The sequence below is a fragment of the Molossus molossus genome, unplaced genomic scaffold (assembly GCF_014108415.1).
Source record: "Molossus molossus isolate mMolMol1 unplaced genomic scaffold, mMolMol1.p scaffold_m16_p_22, whole genome shotgun sequence".
NCBI classification, from domain to species: domain Eukaryota; kingdom Metazoa; phylum Chordata; class Mammalia; order Chiroptera; family Molossidae; genus Molossus; species Molossus molossus.
Window position 1 is genome coordinate 15,703,845 of NW_023425358.1, and position 21,859 is coordinate 15,725,703.

General features: G+C 51.7%; 3 protein-coding genes across 7 annotated transcripts in view; 1 reads left to right on the forward strand and 2 right to left on the reverse strand.

Moving 5' to 3' along the window:
* Nucleotides 1-347: 347 nt before the first annotated feature.
* On the reverse strand, nt 348-1,647 carry TSSK2 (testis specific serine kinase 2). The gene has a single exon (XM_036277027.1). It carries the CDS (start codon nt 1,542-1,544, stop codon nt 468-470), a length of 1,077 nt encoding a protein of 358 aa, XP_036132920.1. The 5' UTR covers nt 1,545-1,647; the 3' UTR covers nt 348-467.
* Nucleotides 1,648-6,602: 4,955 nt separating this feature from the next.
* Nucleotides 6,603-7,721, reverse strand: LOC118640205 (testis-specific serine/threonine-protein kinase 1-like). Its single transcript, XM_036277089.1, has one exon. It carries the CDS (start codon nt 7,719-7,721, stop codon nt 6,603-6,605), a length of 1,119 nt encoding a protein of 372 aa, XP_036132982.1.
* A 3,590-nt stretch (nt 7,722-11,311) lies between these two features.
* DGCR2 (DiGeorge syndrome critical region gene 2) overlaps nt 11,312-21,859 on the forward strand; it is a 90,555-nt gene continuing 80,007 nt past the window's right edge. For 2 of the 5 annotated variants that reach the window (XM_036276323.1, XM_036276325.1), the window contains exon 1: nt 11,314-11,583. In XM_036276323.1, the coding sequence (XP_036132216.1) occupies nt 11,505-11,583 (79 nt within the window). In that variant the 5' untranslated portion in view covers nt 11,314-11,504. Of the gene's footprint in view, nt 11,584-21,859 lie in introns of all 5 variants that reach the window. The other 3 variants (XM_036276322.1, XM_036276324.1, XM_036276326.1) reach the window with 2 other exon arrangements.

Sequence of the window (21,859 nt, forward strand, 5' to 3'; positions counted from 1 at the left end):
GGGTGGGGGTCAGAGCGGGCTGTGTTGCACCTGAGGTGGGAGATATGCACCTGGCCAGGCCTGGAGGCTCTGGGCATAGGCAAATTAGAGAGAGACCAGTGGGAGCCAGGCAGATGGTCCGTGACTGCCATCTTCTTGCCCACAAGGCCTCTCCATGAGTACCTGTACCGAGCACTGGTCCGTGAACCCCTATGCTGGAGATACCCGTGCTTGAGGGAGGGTGGTTGGCTGTGTCCTAGGGAAAAAGACTCCTCAGGGGCCATTCTTGATGCTTGTTTACACTTTGTGTTTATTTGGTGGTTAGTAATTAATGCCTTTGCTACTAAGTGGAAGAAAGCTAATAGAACGTAATCAAAATAGTGGTTTAATTGACAGATTTTACTTGTTCCTTGCACCTGTGCCTTCTTCAGCTCCTACCTGCCTACTTAGTTTACGTGGGCGCCACCATGCACCACGACCTCTGCACCCTAGGTACCTGCCTTCCCCACCTCGGCTCCAGAGACGTGATGGTCCTTTGCCTTGGAGGTCTCGGCCAGCCTGTCCTCCATTTTGTCCTCATTCTCGGGCACCACATGCAGCCGGTGCTGGGTTTTGGCCCCCAGCTTGTGATCCAGCCGGTGCTCAGGGCATGAGCCTGGACGGGTGTCCAGTTTGCACTCGGCCCTATACTTGCCCTCACCCTCCCTCTTGAAGGAGGCAGAAGACATGGCTTTGGGCTTGGGGGCCTGCAGCCATGAGTGGCTGAGGATCTCATCGATGTGCAGCCGCCGGTTGACGTCCGGCTGCAGGATACGGTAGATGAGGTCCTTGCACTCACCCGTCAGGTTCTTGGAGCGCGGGAATTCCACGCGGTGCTCCTTCTGAATGCGCAGCATCTTCTTGATGTCAGAGTCATCGTAGGGCATGGAGCCACAGACCATGATGTAGAGGATCACACCCAGGCTCCAGATGTCATAGACCTTGGGCTGGTAGGGGATGCCCTGCAGGACCTCGGGGGCTGCATACGCTGCCGACCCACAGAAGGTCTTGCTGAGGATGATGCGCCCACTGCAGTCCCGCAGGCAGCGCTTGGAGAAGCCGAAGTCAGACAGCTTGATGTTGAAGTCCTTGTCAAGGAGAAGGTTCTCGCACTTGAGATCTCGGTGGACAACATCCAGGTCATGGCAGTACTTGACGGCTGAGGAAAGCTGGCGGAACATCTTGCGAGCCACATCCTCATGCAGGGCCCCCCGGCACTTGATGAACTCAAGGAGGTCTCCCTGGACCCCAAGCTCCATGACAATGTAGATGCGCCCATCTGAGGTCTCGAAGATCTCGTAGGTCTTGATGATGGAGCGGTGATTGACAGTTGCCAGGATGTCCATCTCCCGAGGAAGGAATCTCTCCACAAAGTCGGTGGGCGTTTTCTTGCGGTCAATGATCTTGACCGCCACGTTGAACTTGAGGCGCTCCGAGTAGGCTGATTTGACTTTTGCGTAGGAGCCCTTGCCGAGATTGATACCTACGATGTAACCCTTTTTCCTTAGGACCGCGGCATCGTCCATGGTGCCAGGAGTGGCCGGTGCCACTGCCCTCTACATCCCCTCCTCACGTGTGCCAGTGAACATTGTCCTCATTTACAGTGTGGGGAGCCGTCTGGCTGGACTGGCCTGGACTTGTGGAATGCTCAGCATTATCTCCATGTGACTTCAGTTTGTGAAGTCATAAAGCCAGGCAGCCGGGAGTGTACTGGGCCTGGGGGAATCAGGGCCCCTGGAACCCTGGAAGCCAGGTTGGCCTAGAAGGAGTGCCCACTGGAAAGAAGGCAGTACCCAGGACTGTGGTAACTCTTCCTGCTCCTCCTCACTGTGGCTTCGCTGTCATGAGTCAGGCCCAAGGTGAGGGCTGCCCAGGTCCATCTGAAGTGCCAGTCCCGGTCTAGTTTTTCTGTCCCTGCTGTGGGGACTGACCCTGCATTGGTTCCTGACTCATTCAGGTTAGTTTCCTGCATCTTCTTTGGGGTGTGAAGAAAACTCCATCTAGGGCTTGTGTACTCAGAAGTGGTGGTGTCTGGGAGGGACTGCTCTGGTCTGGCCAGGCTGGCAGTGGTCCCAAGCTTAGTGGACAAGGGCAGCTTCTCTTTGGGGTTAGATGAGTGGATGAGTGCCGCTGCCGCTGCTGCAGTGAGCAGGGCGTGTGGGTGGAGGGCAGGCAGGGCTCTGGGGTGTTGCAAGGCCCCAGGCTGGCAAATGTGTTCTGAGGACTGGGGCAGGCCTGAGGGATAAGTCAAGATTCAGCCAGTAGAGGAGGTGATGAGGCATCTGGGTAGGGAAGAGCCTGGGAGAGGAGAGGGCTTGTTCTAAGAATAGTTGAATCCCACAGACAGGAGAGAGGTGGGGGAAAAGGTAAGTGGGGCTTTTTCCTGAGGGTTGGGCAGCTATTGCAGGGCACAGGGCAAGAAGAGCTGTGACCCAACTCACATTTTAAGATAGCAGCATAGCCCGGCCAGTGTGGCTCAGTGGATTGAGCATCATCCCATGGACTGCGAGGTCCCAGTCGATTCCAAGTCAGGGCACATGCCCAAGTTGTGGGCTTGATTCCCCAGTAGGGGGCATGCAGGAGGCAGCTGATAGATGTATCTCTCACATTGATGTGTCTATCTCTCGCTTCTTCTCTCTCTTAAAAAAAAAATATCAAAGATGTCAACATAGAGAATGGGCTTTGGGGTGAGTGGAGGACAGTGCCTTTGACCAGTCAGTAGGAGGCGGGCCTCGGGGTTCTGGGCGACAGACGGAGACAACAGAGTATAGTATGCTGATCAGTGATCCAGCAGGGCCCTGGGTGGATCTGGTGCTGGGGGTTCTGGGGGTGCTGAGGGCCTGCAGCACCCAGATCATCAACTGTTAAGAGCAAGCACCTGGGTGCTTATATCAGTTTGGGCATTTGTGAGGAGTGGCATGTTGTAGCTGTTAGAACCCTGGGAGAGCACATAGTTTGTGCTGGAAACAATGTAACTGTATTTTGCACCTGGAAACAATGTGAAAACCCCTTTTCAGGGCACATGTATGGAGTTCTGCTTTGGAAAATATGGCCTCCTGTATACATCTCCTTAGGTACTTCGGAAGCCCTGCTGTTCATTTGTTTTCTGTCACAGGCATGCTGTGCCCACACGTAGCAAATTGTCAGGACAGGTGTGCCATGGACTCCGTGTTTGGGACAGGAAGGAAGGCCACTTCTGTGTGGGTGTGAGGGGCTGACAGAGGAGCTGGCGTGCAGTACATCAGTAGGGCTCCACCAGGTTGACAAGGGCAAGACACGGCAGGCAGATGTAGCATGTTGACTGGAGCATGGCTGTGCTTGGAGCACGTGGGGAGGTCCCTGTGTCTGGAGGTCCATGTGGAAGTTAGCAGTGGCAGGGCAGCCAGAATCCAGGTGCCAGGCAGGAGAGACTGGTCCCAGCAGGGAGTGCCCACAGCCAAGCAACTACCCTCCAGCAGCCAGGCCTCCCTGAGGCCCGCCTTCTCCCCAAGGCCTGCTCTCTCCCCAAGGCCTGCTTTCTGCCCAAGGCCTGCCTTCTTCCTGAGGCCACTTTCTCCTGGGGGCTCTTATTGGCCTAAATGACAAGAACTTCACTCCTTTGTGTCCCAGAAGGGGCTGGCTGTGAGGATTTTCAGGCCAGAACCAAGCTCTGTCCTCATAACTAGGTGAGGATGACTCTACCCCCACTTTCTCTTGCACCCCAAATGTTCTATCTGGGCTGCTCCTGCATGTCTTCCTTCTTGACCGACTCTACTGACCCACTTTGCCCAGGATGTGCATGCAGAAGCAGGAACTCTTGGTGTGTTGGAGGCAGGAATGTTAGATTGGACCAGGGGACCTCCAGCAGAAGTCCTAACTGGCAGTCCTGTGGGTCAGAGACCTGCAGACTCTGGGAAGGCCACTCCTGAGCTTTGGTTTTCTCCATAAATTGGGCACCGATTTGTCCATTCATCCCATAGGCATTTGAGGGTCAGTTCCAGGTGCTGGACTTACACTGATGAACTAGAAAGAACCCATGCCTTCTTGGAGCCCAGAGACCGGGGAGGTTCAGTGTCACACCAATGAGTGTGAATGCCCAATAGTGACAGCGAAAACATGGAGCTGTGAGGACAGAACTGGGGGCTGGACTTGGGAAGGCTGGGAAGGTTGGGAAGGCTGAGGTCTTAGGAGTTAGCCACATGGAGGAGGACGAGGACTGCTCGTGCACATCATGGCCTGAATGATAATGTGTCAACAGTGTGCAGGGGCGGGAGAGAACACTGTGGGCCACAGCGTCGATGTTGAGGGTCTTGATCCTAAAGCCTTTATGGGGTCACTGAAGAAGTCTAAGCCAGGGCCGAACCCGGTGGGCTGAGCTGCTCACAGGAGTGGCCAGGATATGAGGCCACGTGGGAAGGTGTGGCTTCAGTCACCCAGGCTTCCACTCCATGCTGTGTGATTCAGGAAGTCTTCTGTCCTCTCTGAGCTGTCTCCCAGCCTGGAAAGCACACAGTAAATGCTCCTTCCCCCGCCCCCCCCCCCCCCCCCCCCCCCCGCCCAGGCTCTCACCTCCTAGCTGAGCTGCAGTGAGAGTCCCAGGCCCTCTTGTCGCTCACTGCCCACTGCCCTGAGGACTGCCGCAGGCTGCAGACATGACCGAGAGGAGGTGACTCATGAGCCTCTCCTCAGGGTGTCCTCATCTCAATCCCACTCCACCAGCAGACAAGCTGCATGACTGGGCTCCTGGAACCTTCAGTCTTCACTACAAAATTAGGTGGGTGCTCCAGTATTATTCAGGGTCCATTCTGTGCCTGGACCCTGGGTACGCACTGGCCTGCTCTGGCACTCAGTGACCGACTGCTGAGTGCTGTTGGGGCTCCAGAAGGCCTTGTGGAGGCCATGGCCCCTCAGCTGAGCCTGGAGAGATAGGCAAGGTTTGCAGGGATGATTATAACATGTATGGGTGAGGTGTGGGGACGACAGAGGAGGCTGGAAGGCCAGGAAGAGACCAGACCTGGGAAGACCTCCATGGCTGGGCACTGGGATCCTTCCCTCAGCAGAGGGAGCCAGACTGGGTTCTGTGGGAGGCAATGGCAGGGGAGGGACAAAGGCCTCGGTGGTGGCTGGGCCATGACACAGGAACACAGAGGTGTGAGAACACAGTCCATGTGAATGTGGCTGTGGGAATGGAGGAGCCAAGCAGAGCACTGGACTAACTTTGGGGTGGGTTGCAGAGGGCAGGTCTGGGGCACTCACTGAATCTCACTTCTCCCAGAGGGCTGGGGTTGAGATCTTCCCAGATCAGAGATGTAGGAGAAGGGTGAGTCTGAAGGCTCTTACCCTCTTGGTGTGTTAACCCTGCAAGTCCACATGAGGTTGTCAGAGTGAGTGCAGGGCAGGAAGAGAAAGGGCCATCACAGCAGAGGTGAGGGCTGCATAAGGGCGGGCAGGTGGACAGGGCCCTGCGGAACGTGGGGATTAGTGATGCTATGTGCAAGCCTGCTCCCTCTGTGGGACACAGATAGCCGCGGTGGTCAGACATGCGTTGTGAGGATACCTGTCTTGTCTCCTACTCACCAGTATCAGTTTACCTACTCTGGCAGAGTGTCACCCTGGGGACAGACTGGGATTAGAGGGGAACAGGGTGTGGTCAGGGCCACACAGTTGTGGGACATGCAGACTGGAGTGTGGCTGGGCTGTCCAGCAGTGTCCCCTGCTTCCCCTGGGCCAGGGGAAAGACCACAAGGTAGGATGACTCAGGGCACCATTGAGAACTGGGAGCCAACTGTACACGAAGGAACCCCTGGTGGACAGAGCAGGAAAACTAAGTTGCGCATCAGGGTGAGGAGCTCAAGAGAGTCTGAGAAGCTGGCTCACCTACCCTCTGCAGGTCCTTCTCCATCAGCAGCCTGATGGGTCCTCCTCCCACCCCTCCACTTTAGGCAGCCACTTTGCCCTCCTTGGTCCTGTCCTCTCCACGTCCCCTCCCCCACCAGCACCACACTCATAGCCTCTCTCTTGAAGCAGCATCTTTCTCATTCAGCATCTTCCTCACCCAGCTCTCTGTACCGCAGGCCGACGCTCCAACCGCTGAGCCAAACCGGCCAGGGCATTTTTTTTTTTTTTTCCATTTTTTGTTCAGGTAGAGTGGGAGGGAGAGAGAGGAACAGAGAGAGAGAGAGAAACATCGATGTGAAAGGAACACACCAAGTGGCTGCCACCCGCACGACCAACCAGGGCCGGGGACTCACCCAGCTCTCTGATCTGGTCCAGGTACTGAGGTCATGGTCAGGACTGGGCACACTGGGATATATTTTCCAAACTTGGGGGGTAGGGGTATGATGGGATGGATCTTCCCTTGGATGACCGCAGTCAGCTGGGGCAAAGACATTCACCTTAGAGTCTGCACTAATATAGTGATTTATTGCTTCTTTACCATGTGGGTTACCAAGTTCAAAGGGAGGGGGAAAAAACTGACGAAAATAATGGCTCATCCGGGACTGTCTTCCTTCAATGGCTCATCCCTTGGCAGTTTTGGATTTCAGGCTCGAGGCTGTGAGCTCTGCCTCATTCCTTGCCAGCTCCTGGGCCGTGTGAGTGGCTCACTAGGTGTGTATCTCTGGAGGCTTCGGAGAGCCCCCTTCCACTGTCTCCCTGTCCGGCTGCTCCTCTGTGAGGGCAGGACTCGTGGTCATGGTCTCCAACTGATCTGACACCTGCTCTTGTGGAATCTCCTCTTTAGGTTTTGACTCTGGCGTCACCTCAGGCTGGGCTTCCTCCTGAGTCTCCAGCTTGGTGACAGACTTCTTGTCAGAACCAGGCTCAGGGGTGAATGAGGGCTCAGTGCCCCGGGAACTCTCCCCCTCATTGCTGATGACTGCAGAGAACAGGCCCCGGGGCCTGGGCTGCACCCAGCAGTGGCTGAGGATCTCATCGATGTGCAGCCGCCGGTTGACATCTGGCTGTAGCATGCGGTAGATGAGGTCCTTGCACTCACTCGATAGGTTCTTGAAGCGAGGGAAGTTGACACGGTGCTCTTTCTGGATGCGCAGCATCTTCTTGATATTGGAGTCATCGTAGGGCATGGAGCCACAGACCATGATGTAGAGGATCACACCCAGGCTCCAGATGTCATAGATCTTGGGTTGGTAGGGGATGCCCTGCAGGACCTCAGGGGCTGCGTAAGCTGCCGACCCACAGAAGGTCCTGCTCAGTGTCAGTCGGCCACTGTCATCCCGCAGGCAGCGCTTGGAGAAGCCGAAGTCAGACAGTTTGATGTTGAAGTCCTTGTCAAGGAGAAGGTTCTCGCACTTGAGGTCTCGGTGCACAATGTCCAGGTCGTGGCAGTACTTGATGGCCGAGGAGAGCTGGTGGAACTTCTTGCGAGCATCGTCTTCATGCAGGGCTCCCCGGGTTTTGATGAACTCAAGGAGGTCACCCTGGACCCCAAGCTCCATGATAATATAGACCTTGCCGTCTGATGTCTCAAAGATCTCATAGGTCTTGACAATGGAGCGGTGATTTAGCATGGTCAGGACCTCAATTTCCCGGGGAAGGAATTTCTCCAAGAAGTCCACAGGGGCTTTCTTGCGGTCGATGATCTTGACCGCCACGTTGAACTTTAGGCGCTCAGAGTAAGCAGATTTGACTTTTGCGTATGAGCCCTCTCCCAAATTTATCCCCATGATATAGCCTCGTCGCTTGAGGATGGCAGCATCATCCATGGTGCCAGGAGCACCGAGTGCCTCTGAGGCTGCCCTCTACATCCCTGCAAGACATGGGCCAGCAGTGTCCTCATTTACACTGTGGACGGAGAGTCCTCTAGGCTGGCCTGGCCTACTGTCCCTGCCTCCTAGAGGCCCAGCCTCTGGGGTGGAACGTTCAGCATTGTCTCCCAGGTGACTTCAGTGGGTGAAGTCACAAAGGAGTACCCTGGGGGAATGAGGCTCTGGCTTGAGCCACTTGGACTTGGAATTTTGGAAGGCTGGCCAGTGGGCTAGAGCAGACCAAAGGCCCACAGAGAGTGGCCTCGTGCTTAGCTGGGACCCAAGGTAGCAGGGGACAGTGGGGACATGTTGGTCTGCCCATGCCTCCAAACCCAGAGCAAGGACTTGCTTGACGAATGGTGGGGCTGATTACAGCAATCCAGGATATCCAGGGCAGGTGATTGTATTAGTCCTATCAGTCCAGGTCCCAGCAGGAAACAAGACATGCTCCAGTTAGGGCAGTCTGAGGGTTTAATAAGGGCATAATTTACAAAGGTGGGAAAAGAGTGTAGGAAACTCCAACAGTAATCACACACTGCTGGAAGAAGGGAGGGATGATTCCTGGAACCTTGGAAGATTAGTGTAGAGAAGGCGACGTTAAGAGAGGCAGTAACCTTAGGTGGAGGCCACAGTGACTCTACAAGCAAGGAGCTGGGAGAAACGTCCCTGATTTTTTTTCTCCTTCAGTCCTGGAAGCCCTTGCCTGTGTCCACACAGGTGGCCTGGGGGCCATGCAGCAGGATAAAGAATGGAGGTGGATCAGGAAGGGCAGACTCCAGGTCTGGACTCACTGCCTTTAAGAAGCCAGGGCTTTGCTCTCTCTTGCATGGTTTGGTTGGAATTTTCAACTCCCTGTACTTTTCTTTCCTCATCCAAACCTTTGCCAGTCTGCTTCTCTAACAGTGGCTGTGGCAGGGGACAACTGGCAGGGATTTCTGCTCTTGGCTGTGTGTTCCTTCTTGGGGGTCTGCCCAGACCATAGCCTTGGCTGGGCTCCCAGGGCAGATCTGGGGCTGGGGCAGAAGCTGGACCTGGATCCTGCTTTGAGTGTCATCAGCTGCTCCTGGAATGCTCCCTGAGGACCATGCAAGTAGAGAGGTCAGCATTGGGCAGGGACCAGTTTCTGCCAGCAGTGCAGCCCTACTGCTGTGACAGCCCCTTTGTGTAGCACATGCTTGGGGCCAAGACCTGAGGAGCAGGAACAGGCAGGTCTGGCCTAGTCTTGGGTTTAACCTTGGCCATATCCACTCTGAGGGACTGGGTGCCTCTCTCTCAGATGACCCTGAGTGTCCCAGGACTAAGGGACACTTAGAACCATGCCTTGAGGTAACTTGAGAGGACTGCTCCTGGGGAGTGAGTCAGTGGGGCTGGAGGTGGGTCAGTTACCGATGGGTCCTCCCTAGCTTTTGGCCCTTGCCCATTTCTCTGCTCCCATCTTCACCCTTTTTTTAAAAAAAATGTGTTTTTACTGATTTTTTTTTAGAGAGAAAGGAAAAGGGAGAGAGATACATGATGTGAGACAGAAACATCCATCATTTGCCTCCTACACGTATCCCAAATGGGGATTGAACCTACAACTGGGCATGTACCCTGACTGGGAATTGAGCCAGTGACCTTTCAGTGCATGGGATGATGCTCAACCAACTGAGCCACACTGGTCAGGGCTTCATCCTCTTTTCCAGCCCTGACACCCTGTTCAGGCCTTGTGTGCATGGTTGGTGGTCCGTCCTACCTTTGGACAGCTTGCTTCTCTCTCCTGCTGAGAACACCCTGTCAACTATGTCCCCATCCATGATCTCCTTGTTCCCAATAACAGGTTTGAAGTCAGTACTTAGAGCATTGTCCCCAGTGGCTTTCCTCTATGCAAATGTGGCCTGATGTGGCAGCAGCTGTGCTTAGTCAGTATACCTTCCCCTACTCCCCTATTTTATAAGCAGGGCCCTTCCTCCAAAGGCCAGCTTTACTACACAGTCTCTATAGAATCAGGGTTTCCCTGTCAGCTCTCCTTGTATAACATGCCTTTAGGCTACTTCCTCCTTTTCAGTTGTGTGTACCAGTGAAGGCACATCTGTCTGTGCCTGACAGCATCCATCCTCCTTTCTCATCTCCTGGAAAGTCTGGGTCCTTCCAGTTTTTCTCATCCCTTCTTTTTTTTAATCCTCACCTGAGGACATTTTCCCATTTTTGTTCAGATAGAATGGGAGGGAGAGAGAAGAAGAGAGGGAAAGAGAGAAACATCGACGTGAAAGGGACACATCGAGTGGCTGCCTCCGACCCCAACTGGGGCCAGGGACAAACTGCAACCGAGGTACGTGCCCTTAGTGGCAACCGAACCCGGGTCTCTCTGGACCATGGGCTGACGCTCTAACCGCTGAACCAAACCGGCCAGGGCTCATCCCTTCTTTTAAAAAAAAATTTGTAATTTTTATTTTTTTAATCTTCACCCAAGGACATTTTTCCATTTTTTTGTTCAGATAGAGTGGGAGGGAGTGAAAGAGAGAGACATCGACGTGAAAGGGACACATCTGGTGGCTGCCACCTGCACGACCCAACCAGGGCTGGGGGTGGGGGGGTAGGGGGGGGACTGGAACCGAGGTACATGCCCTTAGTGGGAACTGAACCTGGGTCTCTTGGGACAGCTGGCTGACTCTCTTACCACTGAGCCAACGCGGCCAGGGCTATAATTTTTATTTTTTTTATCCTCACCCAAAGATATGTTTATTGATTTTTTGTTCTTTATTGATTTTAGAGAGAGGGAATGAGAGGGGGAGAGAGGCCATGTTTATTGATTTTAGAGAGAGAGGAAGGGAGAGAGAGAAACATCGATGTGAGAAACATCCATTAGTTGCCTCCCATATATGCCCCAATAGGGATGGAACCTGCAACCAAGGTATGTGCCCTGATTGGAATGGAACCCACAACCACAAGCTACTCCCGTGCACCAACCAACTAAGCCACCAGGCCAGGGCGCAGCCCTTCTTAAAAAGACCACTTTAGTGTGCACTCTTAGGCCGCGGACAGGACCTTGGCCTGCAGGTGTGCAAAGTGTGAGACCCTTTGTGTCTCCATCCCCCTAAGCTCCCTCTGCATTCCGCCCCTCTTCTTTCTCACTGGGCATCCTGGGCCAATCGCGACGCCTCCGCTCCACACCTTTGGCCCCCACTGGGCCCCGCCCTTTCCTGTGTCCCTCAACTTGGTCCCTTTGCCCTTCCCACCCCGCCCCCGCCCTGAGCCCTAGAATCCTAAGCCCTTCGTTGGCCCTACTGCTCAGGTTCCATTCCTGAGCCCCACCTCTCTGTTTAGCCAATGGCAAACTTAACTCCCTAAGTCCCTCCCTCCCGTCGGGCCCGCCCCTCACTGTCCCAACCTTAGGCCTCGCCCCTTTCGCTCACTACAGCCCAGGCTCCGCCCCAGCTCGGCCAATGGTCTGCACGCACCGGGAATGCACAGGCCCCGCCCCTCTCTCGGTGCTCATTGGTTGGCGCCGGCGTCGAGGGCGGGAGGCAGGGCGTCGCGGAGCCGAACAGGACGGCCGCCATCTTGCGCGGAGCCGAAGTCGGAACCCGAGGCTTCAGGCGAGAGTGCGCGAGACCGTGGCCCAGTGCAGCTGGGGCCCAGCCGGAGCCCTTTCCCGCCGCCTCTTCTCACCCCGTCCCGGCCCAGCCCCCGCCCCCAGCCAGGCCTGGTTCGGCCTCCCCGCGGAGTCTCGCGGCCGCCCCGGGGACGATGAACGGAGGATAAATGGTGCCCAAGGCAGACAGCGGTGCCTTCCTGCTGCTCTTCCTGCTCGTGCTTACAGTCACCGAGCCGCTCCGACCAGGTGCGCGGCGCTGCGGGCGCAGTGGGTGGGGGGGCGTGGGCGTGGCGGGAGTCCGGGGGCGGAGCGGGCGGGGCCAGGGTCGTCCGGGACCTCCCTCCACCTGGCGGGGCAGCGCCCTGGGAGGACGCCGGTCGTGTAGTCCCCGCGGGCCGCCGCATCCCCCTCCCGGGACCGTGCCCCGCAGGGACCGTGCCGTGAGTTTACTTGGGCTCGAGCGCCTCATACACCATGGAACTTAGTTCTGGAGGGATGTTGCCTTTCGGTCCACGTCCGTGGAGCGCTACATGCTTTGAGGTTGATGGAAGCGAGAGTGATGGAGTTCTTCTGCGAGGAACTGCGCCCTCTTTGCTTGTCCAGAGGCTGAGATTAGGCTGGGGTTAGGTCGAGAAAGCAGCTCATGGAGGCACCTGGTTTCCCTTGCTTCCGCCCAGCAGTGGGTTGATGCCAGCGTCTCTGCCCTGGAAACCCCTCTACTGGAAAGCAGTAGCCGGGTCGCTTATTGTCACCCAGTGAGGTGTTACACTTGAGAAGCACTCAGCCCAGAGACCGGACCTGAGAAGGTGCTAGGAGGCTGCCCAGCATGCGCTGGCCTGTCCTTGGGGCAGAGACTGACGCGCTGTTCCGCAGGTGTGTCGCAGTCGTGGGAGCCTGGATAGTGCCAGGTACTTAGAACTGCTCCTTGTGTGTGATGATTAAATGCCTTCAGGACTTTCCTTGGAACTTGTGTTTCCATAAAAAAGCCTGTGGTGGAGTTTCAGAATCATTCATGGCAGCCAGAAGGTCCCAGGCAATTTTTTAATCTCTTCCTGTTTCTCGTGTACTCTGAACTGCAGCAAGAAAATTAAATCCCCCAATGCAGGATGATTTCTCTAACAAGCACAGGAGATGCAATGCTGGGGGTCCACAATACTTTTAGGGGCCTGTGAAAATGTTTGATTTCTTTTAAAATCATCAGGTTAAAAAAGCAAACTTTTAGGTCAAAGAGAATATAATGTACACATATAGGCATTCATTTTTATAACAATGCAGTTGCAAAATGGGATTCTTTTTTAATTTCAAAATAAAAAAATAATTTATGTATAATTCTCATCCGAGGATATGTTTTTATTGATTTTATTTTTATTTTTTGTTAATCCTCACCTGATGATATTTTTCCATTGATTTTTATTTATTTATTTAAGAAATGAAGGCTTTATTTATTCATTTTTTAAAGTATGTTTTTGTTGCCCTGACTGGTTTGGCTCAGTGGGAGAGCTTGGGCCAGTGGACCAATGACTTGCGGGTTTGATTGGCCAAGGGCACTTACCTCTGTGGCTGTGATTTGGTCCTGGGTCCTGGTCCAGGTCGTGCGGGAGGCAACCAGTTGATGTGTACCTTTCATGTCGATGTTTCTCTTTCTTTCCCTTTCCCTCTCTCTTTCTCCTTCTCACTCTCTCTGAAGATAAATAGAAAAATATTCTCAGGTGAGGAATAAAATATATACACACACACATACGTGTATATATGTTTTTGTTGATTTTTTTTTTTGGAGCGAGGAAGGGAGAAAGAGAAACATCAGTGTGAGAGAGGAACATCCATCTGCTGCCTCCTGCATGCTCCCTACTGGGGATGGAGCCCAAAACCAGGCACGTGCCCTGACCAGGAATCAAACGGGGACCTCTCATTCCATGAGATGACACTCTATCCACTCAGCCACACCAGCCAGGCCCCATTGATTTTTAGAAGGGAGGGAGGGAGGGGGAAAGAGAGCGAGAGCAAAAGAGACAGAGTGAGAGCGAGAGAGAAAGAAAGAGAAAGAAAGAAAAAAAAAAAGAAACCATTAGTTGGTTGCTTCCTGCATGACCCGAGGGGTTCAGGATTGAACCTGCAACCCAGGTACGTGCCCTTGACTGGGAATCGAACCCGAGACTCTTTGATTCGCAGGCCAATGCTCTAACTGCTGAGCCACACCAGCCAGGGTGATTTTTTTAAATTGATTTTAGAGAGAGAGGAAGGGAGGGTAAAGAAAGAGAGACATCGACGTGAAAGAAACATTAATTGGTTGCCCTCTGTACACACCCTGGGGATAGGGATTGTACCTGAAACCTAGGTATTCCACCTGACAGAGAATCAAACCCTCAACCTTTTGGTTTACTGGACGATGCTCCAACCAATTGAGCCACCCAGCCAGGGTGAAAAGTATGATTCTTTATTTTTGTTTTGTTTTTTAATGCAGAAAGGTGTCTTTATTTATTTATTTTTCTTTATTAATTGTAGAGAGAGAGGAAGGGAGAAGGAGAGAGAGAAACATCAATAAGCGAGAACATCGACTGACCACCTCCTATGCCCTCCCACTGGCGATTTGGCCCACAGCCTGGGCATGGCCCTGACTGGGAATTGAGCCAGCAACCTCTTGGTGCATGGGTTGACGCTCAACTGCTGAGCCACACCAGCTGAGGAGGAAGGCGTCTTTAAAGGTGGAAGTGCCCAGGGCCATCTTCTGTGAGCTCTGTCAGACCTCAGTGGGTAAAGGCAGGCTGGGAAGCACAGTGGTGTGTGGCCCTCCACTGTGCCCTAGCCAGGCTCCCACCTTGAGAAACACCAAACCTCTTGACTCCCTAGTGTCTACCTAGTGGCCAAGGCCCTAGACCCACACTCAATCTGGAGTATCTCCAGTAATACTTCTCTGAGCTCCCTGAGTAGAGCTGGTTACCCACTGCTTTTTATGTTCTCCGGGTAGCAGGCTGACTGGTTCTGGGATAACCTTGTTAGGAATGGAAGCCAAGAAAAAGGGCCATCTGTCTAGGAGGGTACAGTATTGGCTCTTGGGGACCAGAGCCAATGGATTGTGGGTTGTTGTGATTAAGTTTTTTAGAAAACATGTCTACACCTGTAGAGAGGTGAGACATCATCCTATTCTGGCTCCAGGGTACCAGTTTTGCACATCAGGCCACTGGACTCTGAGGGTGAAGCCATATACTATGCACTCCTGTCTTCCTTGGCGTGCCTCTGGTTCCAGGTCCAGCGTCTCCTGCCTGGATGATAGAGGTGACCAATGTCCCCAACTCTTTTTCTGTCTGTCCACATCAATTCAAGAAGTGTTTGAGAGCTCGGTGCCTGCCCATCACTAGGGGTGCTCAAATGGAGAGAATAAACCCCTCCCTCTGGGAGTACTCTTTAGGTGTGGAAGGAGAGATGAGGTGTAAATCAATCCACTGAGTGTGGGGGCCCAGGCAGGTGGCAGAAGTGCCCAACCATTTGTAGTTGTGAAGCAGGGGAGGGCTTCACAGAAGACGTCATGCTTAGGTCTGATTTGAGGCAGGGAGGCAGCTCTGGCAGAGGGAGCAAAGTTACTCTTCTCATGCCATGGCTCTCCAGATGAGGACCTTGCAGAGGTCCCAGTGGTATCTTGACTTGCCCTGCAAAATTGGGGGACTCCAACTGGCTCCCTGACTTTGGGCAGCAAGGGCACATCTCACTCTGGGTCAGATATTCTCCTTGTGTGCTATTTGTGTCCTTCCAGGCAGGGGTCTGCTGGCTGGCATTTTTTGAGGTAGGGGGTGCTTCTCTGGTCCTAGTCTGCATTCTTTCTCTTGGAATCCTGACTTAGACCCATACTTGGGTGTGAGGAGGGCACTAGTCAGAACCTTTTTCCCAGGTGGGAGGCAGGTAGGCAGACAGGTGGGTTCGGAGGGTGTCCTTAATTTCTGCTAGGTGGAACCCTTGAGGACAGGGACCAAGCCACTTTTGGCTCCTCTCTGATGCAAGCCAGGAAATGAGGCCTTACACAGAGTGGGGCAAAGGACAATGTGAGAATGCTGAATTTGACCTTTTCTTTTTTTTTTTTTATCCTCACCCGAGGACATTTTTTGTTCAGATAGAGTGGGAGGGGGAGAGAGAGAGAAACATTGACATGAAAGGGACACATCGAGTGGTTGCCACCCATAAGACCCAATCAGGGCCGGGGACAAACTGCAACCGAGGTACGTGCCCTTAGCGGGAACCGAACCCGGGTCTCTCAGGACCGCAGACTGACGCTCTAACCACCGAGCTAAACCGGCCAGGGCTGAATTACCTTTTGACAGAGTTTCTTTTTTTTTTTTTTTCTTATTTTTACTTTTTTATCCTCACCCGAGGACATTTTTTAGTATTTTGTTCAGATAGAGTGGGAGGGGGAGAGAGAGAGAGAGAAACATGGACGTGAAAGGGACACATCGAGTGGTTGTCACCCATACGACCCAACCAGGGCTGGGGACAAACTGCAACCAAGGTACGTGCCCTTAGCGGGAACCGAACCCGGGTTTCTCCGGACCGCAGGCCGATGCTCTAACCGCTGAGCCAAACAGGCCAGGGCCAGAGTTTCTTTTAAATGCATGTCTGATATGGTTTGATTGAGGATGTGTTATGTGCCAGGCACTGTTGTAGTACCAACACATGCTGATTAAGTTAATTCTTAGGTAGTCCCTATGAGGTACTGTTATTAGTCCCATTTACAGATGGGGCAATTGGACTATGCAGAGCTCATCAAGCTAAGTGGCTGAGGTGAGATTAATCCTAGAAATCTGGCCTGACCCCATTTATACATCTTTCCCAGGGGCTTGTGTATGTCCGGCTGTCCTTAACCCCTGCTATAGAGCTGCAGGCTGCTTCTTTTCTCTTATGGACCCAGGGGTTCACTAGGTGGGGATGCCTTATCCCCCCATGTGTCTGTCTTCATGCATAGAAATGTATCCACGCATAATTTTTTTCTGAACCATTTAACAGTAAGTTTCATATGTCATGGCCCTCTCCCCCTTAACACTTTGATCACTTCAGAGAGCAGGAGGAGGCTCCTGGTACTTGGTGCCCCTGAGAGATGGAAGGTGATGCTCCCCACCCCATTACTTTCATTCACCCTGTAACAAGTCCTCGCTACCACTTCCTGTGTGCCAGGCTCTGTGTCACCACAGATGGTGGTGCGGGCACAGGTTGTGCTATGTTTAAAGCTCTAGTTGGCCCAGGTGGCAGCTAGTCAGAGTTAGTATTTCAGTTAGTGGCTCTAGTGTTAGGAATGAAGAATGTGCTGTTGTTGCACACTTTGGCCAATGTGTCTGTACCTTCTTGCTCCTGTTAGGTTGTCATTCCTGTTCCTCTTCCTGTCAAGATCATTCTTGCCTGCAGCTTTCTTGTCCTGCTTCCCAGGCCTAGTTCCTTGGCACTATCTCCCCTCTGCCCTCCCCTAGCAGTTCTGCAGCACTTAATGAATGCATACATTTTGGGAGGTGATCTAGTTGTGGGCCCTCCCTGCACCCATGATATCTTACCTCTGTTCCTCTCCCTCTCCTTGGCATAATAGAAATACCTAGTAGATTCTTGGCTGTAAGTGGAATGTGTTAGTGACAACATTTAGGACCTAGCAGATAGCAAGAGACTGATTAGATGTCTTTTCCTTGGTGTGCTGCTAGATTGTTCCCTTGTCACATGTGCTTTTGTGTTTGGGTTGCTGAAGAGTTGGTGACCAGTTCCTTCTTTTTCCTGTCTGTAGAACCCAATTTTGGGTCAACAGTTTGCCAGAGGGAAGGGTGGGATCACAGTATGTTTTTTATGTAACACCAATATATTCGTTTCTGTGTGATTTACTAATTGACTTGGGATGTGCAGTAAAAGACAGTCCTGCCACTCCAAGATGGGCCACAGTCTGTGCTGGAGGGCAAGTCCAAGGGAGGGTGAATGATATGTGGGCAATGATCAGAGTGTAGCTCGCTGGGGACCTGGGGCTTATGGGCATCAACCTGGGAGGAAGGAAAGGCCAGGTCTGGTGTTACTTTATTTTTATTATTATTATTTATTTTTAATGCTCACCTGAGGATATGTTTATTGATTTTAGAGAGAGGGGAAGAGTGAGAGAGAGAGAGAGAGAGAGAGAGAAACATCAATGTGAGAGAGAAACAATGATTGACTGTCTCCCATATGCATCCCTGCTGAGAATTGAACCCACAACCTAAGTATATGTCCTGACTGGGAATTGAACCTGCAACGTATATGGAACGATGCTTCAATCAACTGAGCCACCTGGCCAGGGCTCTGGTGTTACTTTATTTTATTTATTTTATTCTTACCTGAGGACATTTTTTCATTTTTTGTTCAGACACAGCGGGAGGGAGAGAGAGGAAGAGAGAGAGAGAGAAACATTGATGTGAAAGGGACACATCGAGTGACTGCCACCCACACGACCTAACCAGGGCGGGGGACAAACTGCAACCGAAGTACATGCCCTTAGCGGGAACCGAACCTGGGTCTCTCTGGATTGCAGGCTGACGCTCTAACCACTGAGCCAAACTGGCTAGGGCTCTGGTGTTACTTTAAATGAGCTGTCTGTAGAGGAGGAGCTGCGGTTAGATCAAGGCTAGTCCAGTGTTGTGGTTTAAGAACTGGGACCCTAGAGCCACACTGCTTAGTATCTTCTCGCTCTGCTAACCATTCTGTGACTTTTCTATGCCGCATTTTCCTTATCTGTATCATGGATATAGCAACAGAACTTAATAGAGATGTGAGAATTAAAATGGGTTTGGTTTAAAGTTCTAGGAAGTGCCTGATACAAAGCAAGTGCTTCATAATGGCCAACTGTAAATGTTATCCACGAATGGACATCAGGGAGTGTAGGGACACCCCCTTAAACTGTAAGCAGGACTACACACACACACACACACACACACACACACACACACATGTCATATTTATCAGGAGAGGGTCTGGTTTGTCGTCCCCCCGCCCCCGGCAGTAGAGCACAGAGCACAGTGGCTTTCAGCAGTGTCTGATACACAGTGCTGAGTGAGTCTAGCCATTTTTGATAGTCTGTGGTGTGTGTGGGGGGTATAGCTTGTGTAAAGCCCACCAAACAGCCGTAGCACTTTGGAAAGGACTAGGATTGTTCATATTGACATGTTTTGCTCTTTGTCATGTTCATGCTATGCCTCCTGGGTCTGGCACAGAGTGGGCACTCAGAAATCAGTTATTGAATAAATGCACAAATGGCTATTTATATTTTGACATAAAGAGTAACAGCTCCCTTAGACAACGGGCTTTGCAGCTGTTCCTGGTTGCGGGGGCGGGGGCGGTTGGTGAGGACAAGGACCTTGTGGCCGACTGCGAGAATGCCTATGGAGGACTTGGGGGTTTGCTGCAGAGCCAGCTGGCTTGGGCCTCACGCTGGGGGATGTTTGCTTCTGCAGCTATTGGCAGAGCTGAGTGGTGAGGGCTTCTCACAAACATGGATTCTCACCTGAAGTTCACCAGCCTGGGGTTTGAAGGAGCTGGAGCTCTTGAAGTTTGGAGCCCCAGGGCCTGTCTGCCTCTCTGATGGACTTGCCTGGCACTGAGGCTTTAGAAGCAGACTGCCTCCTGCATGAGGAAGTGACCTGCCCTTCCACAGGTCATTGCACAGAAAGGTGGTGGTGCGGGCACTGCACACACTTGCCTCTTGGCCTTCTTCCTCTCCTCTCTACCTGGTGTAGCTGTTGCTTCAGTGAACCTGGACTGGTCATTGTCCTTAGTGAATGCCCCTGCTCCCTTCTAGTCCCTCTCTGTAGGCTGACATCTGGATCCCTGGCAGCCAACCATCAGTTTGATCAACTTCTTGTCTGTCTGGCCTCAGCTGTTGACTACTCTGTGTTAGGACAGAGCTGAGACCAGAGCCCCTTTGGGTGTTGGACCAAGATGGCCTCCAGGTCCCACCTTGTCTAAGAAGGCTTGTTCCCTGGGGGACTTTTCTTTGGTGTTCATCACTGTGGAGAAAATTGCTTGGGGCGATCCAGAGCATTGGGCAAGGATCAAGCAAAGGGCATCCCAGGGGGCTAGCAAGGAGACGTGAGCTTCTAGGACCCCATACACATAGATTGACATCATATCTCCTGATGCAGGTCCCTGAGTCAATTAGAGCTCCTACAAAGCTTTGTGGTCTTAGAAGGTGGAACAAGAAGACTAGAAGTACCTGAAAGGGATAAGGCTCTCTTGGGGCCCAGGCAGGCTTTTGCTGCAGTCCTTGGTGGTTTGTTGGCCACCCCTGGGAGGAGAGACTGTCTTCAGATTCCCCTCTACCCTACTGGAGTGAAGGATGCGTGTATAGCCACAGTGAAAGCCCAGGACACTTTGGAAACCATTCATACACAGAATATTTTATATAAATGTAATTAATACTTTTTATACAATTTTTTAAAATTTCTTTTTTTATATTGATTTTTATAGAGCGAGAAGCGGGGAGAGAGAGAGAGAAATATCAATGAAAGAGATCATCGACTGCCCGCCTCTTGCGTGCCCCTCACTGGGGATTTGGTTCACAACCCAGGCATGTGCCCTTACTGGGCATTGAACTGGCAACCTTTTTTTTTTTTTAATTCCTCACCCGAGGATACTTTTCTTTTTATCATCAGATAGAGTGGGAGGGAGAGAGAGAGAGAGACAGAGAGAAACATTGATGTGATAGTGTCACATCGACTGATTGCCTCCCAAACAGCCCAGGACGAACTGCAACCTAGGTACGTGCCCTTGACCAGAATCAAACTCCTCACTCATTGGTCTGAGGGCTGACGCTCTACCTGCTTAAGAAAACCGTCCAGGGCTGAACCAGTGACCTCTTGATGCATGGGTCAACACTCAACCACTGAGCCATACCAGCCAGGCTATACAGTTTTTTGATGTTTTCATTTGACAGCGTTTGGGATCTATGTAAGTTGACTCATTCTTTTGCTTTTTTTTAATTAAGACTGAGAACTTTTCTTAGTCTTATTTTGTTTTCTCTCTGGGGTATGACTCTGGGTGAGATCTCTTATGAAAAGTTTTTTTTTAATCCTTACCCGTGGACATTTTTTCCGATATTTTGTTCAGACAGAGTGGGAGGGAGAAAGAGAGAGAGAAAAACATCGACGTGAAAGGGACACATCGAGTGGTTGCCACCCACACGACCCAACCAGGGCCGGTACAAACTGCAACCGAGGTACGTGCCTTTAGTGGGAACCGAACCCGGCCGGGTCTCTCTGGACCGCAGGCCGACGCCCTAACCGCTGAGCCAAACCGGCCAGGGCTCTAATGAAAACTTTTTATCACCCTGGCTAGGTGGCTCAGTTGGTTTGGAGAGTTGTCCCATACACCAAAAGGTTGCAGGTTTGATTCCCAGTCAGGGCACATACTACGTAAGTTGCAAGTTTGATTCCCTGGTTGGAGCGTGTATGGGAGGCAGCTGATCAATGTTTCTCTCTCCCATAAATGTTTCTCTCTCCCTCTTCCTTACTCTCTCTCTGAAAATGTATCCTTGGATGACATTTAAAAAAAACAAAAACTTCAACGTAAAATTTACATTTAGGGGTGGTATGTCCAGTAGGCTGGGAGACCCAACTCATGAAGTACACAAAAGTACTTTCAACTGACTGTTCCCCAACTCATGGATTTGTCTCATTTGAAAACTATATCTGCAATAACTCCAGTTTGGACTCCTGTTTTTTTTAAATCCTCACCTGAGGATATTTTCCCATTTCTGTTCAGATAGAGTGGGAGGGAGGGAGAGAGAGAGAGAGATTGATGCAAGAGAGACACATCAATTGATTGCCTCCCGCATGACCCCAACCAGGGCCAGGGATGGAACCGAAACCGAAGTACGTGTCCTTGACTGGAATGAAACCTGCAACTCTTTGGTCCGATGTTCTAACCACTTAGCAAACAGGCCAGGGCTGGACTCCTAATTTTACATGTCTTTGTGCTATAACTCAAATTTGTGTGCTTATTAATGTAAATGGCATAATTTCACCAAGGATAATTTAGAGTTAGAGTGTGCGTTTAGGGGAACTTTGACATGAACAAAATTATTTTTGCCTTAAGGATAAAAATAAAATCAAATTCTAAAGATCCAATTGTCTGCAGTAGGTATGAGGAGACCTACTATAAAAAAAAGCTTTCTCCCTGGCTGTTGGGGCTCAGTTGGTTGGAGCATTGTCCTGTACACCAAAAAGTTGTGGGTTCGATCCCTGGTTGGGGTGTGTACAGGAGGCAACTGATAAATGTTTCTGTCTCCCTTCCTCTCTCTTAAAAAAAAAAAATCAATAAAAGACATATCCTTGGGTGAGGATTTATAAAAACAAAGGCACACTGGTGTGCCATGAAAAAACACACACACACAAAAACTTTCTTTTGTTTTTTTGTATCAGTGTGGATTCATGGGTTGTTAAAATAAATTATTGATTTAAGAGAAATATCAATTTGTTGTTCGACTCATTCATGCATTCATTGGTTGTTTCTTCTATGTGCCCTGATTGGGGATTGAACCCTC

Excerpts from the sequence above, each read along its gene's own strand:
- LOC118640205 (XM_036277089.1), bottom strand. The coding sequence starts at position 7,721 with ATGGATGATGCTGCCATCCTCAAGCGACGAGGCTATATCATGGGGATA.
- TSSK2 (XM_036277027.1), bottom strand. The coding sequence starts at position 1,544 with ATGGACGATGCCGCGGTCCTAAGGAAAAAGGGTTACATCGTAGGTATC.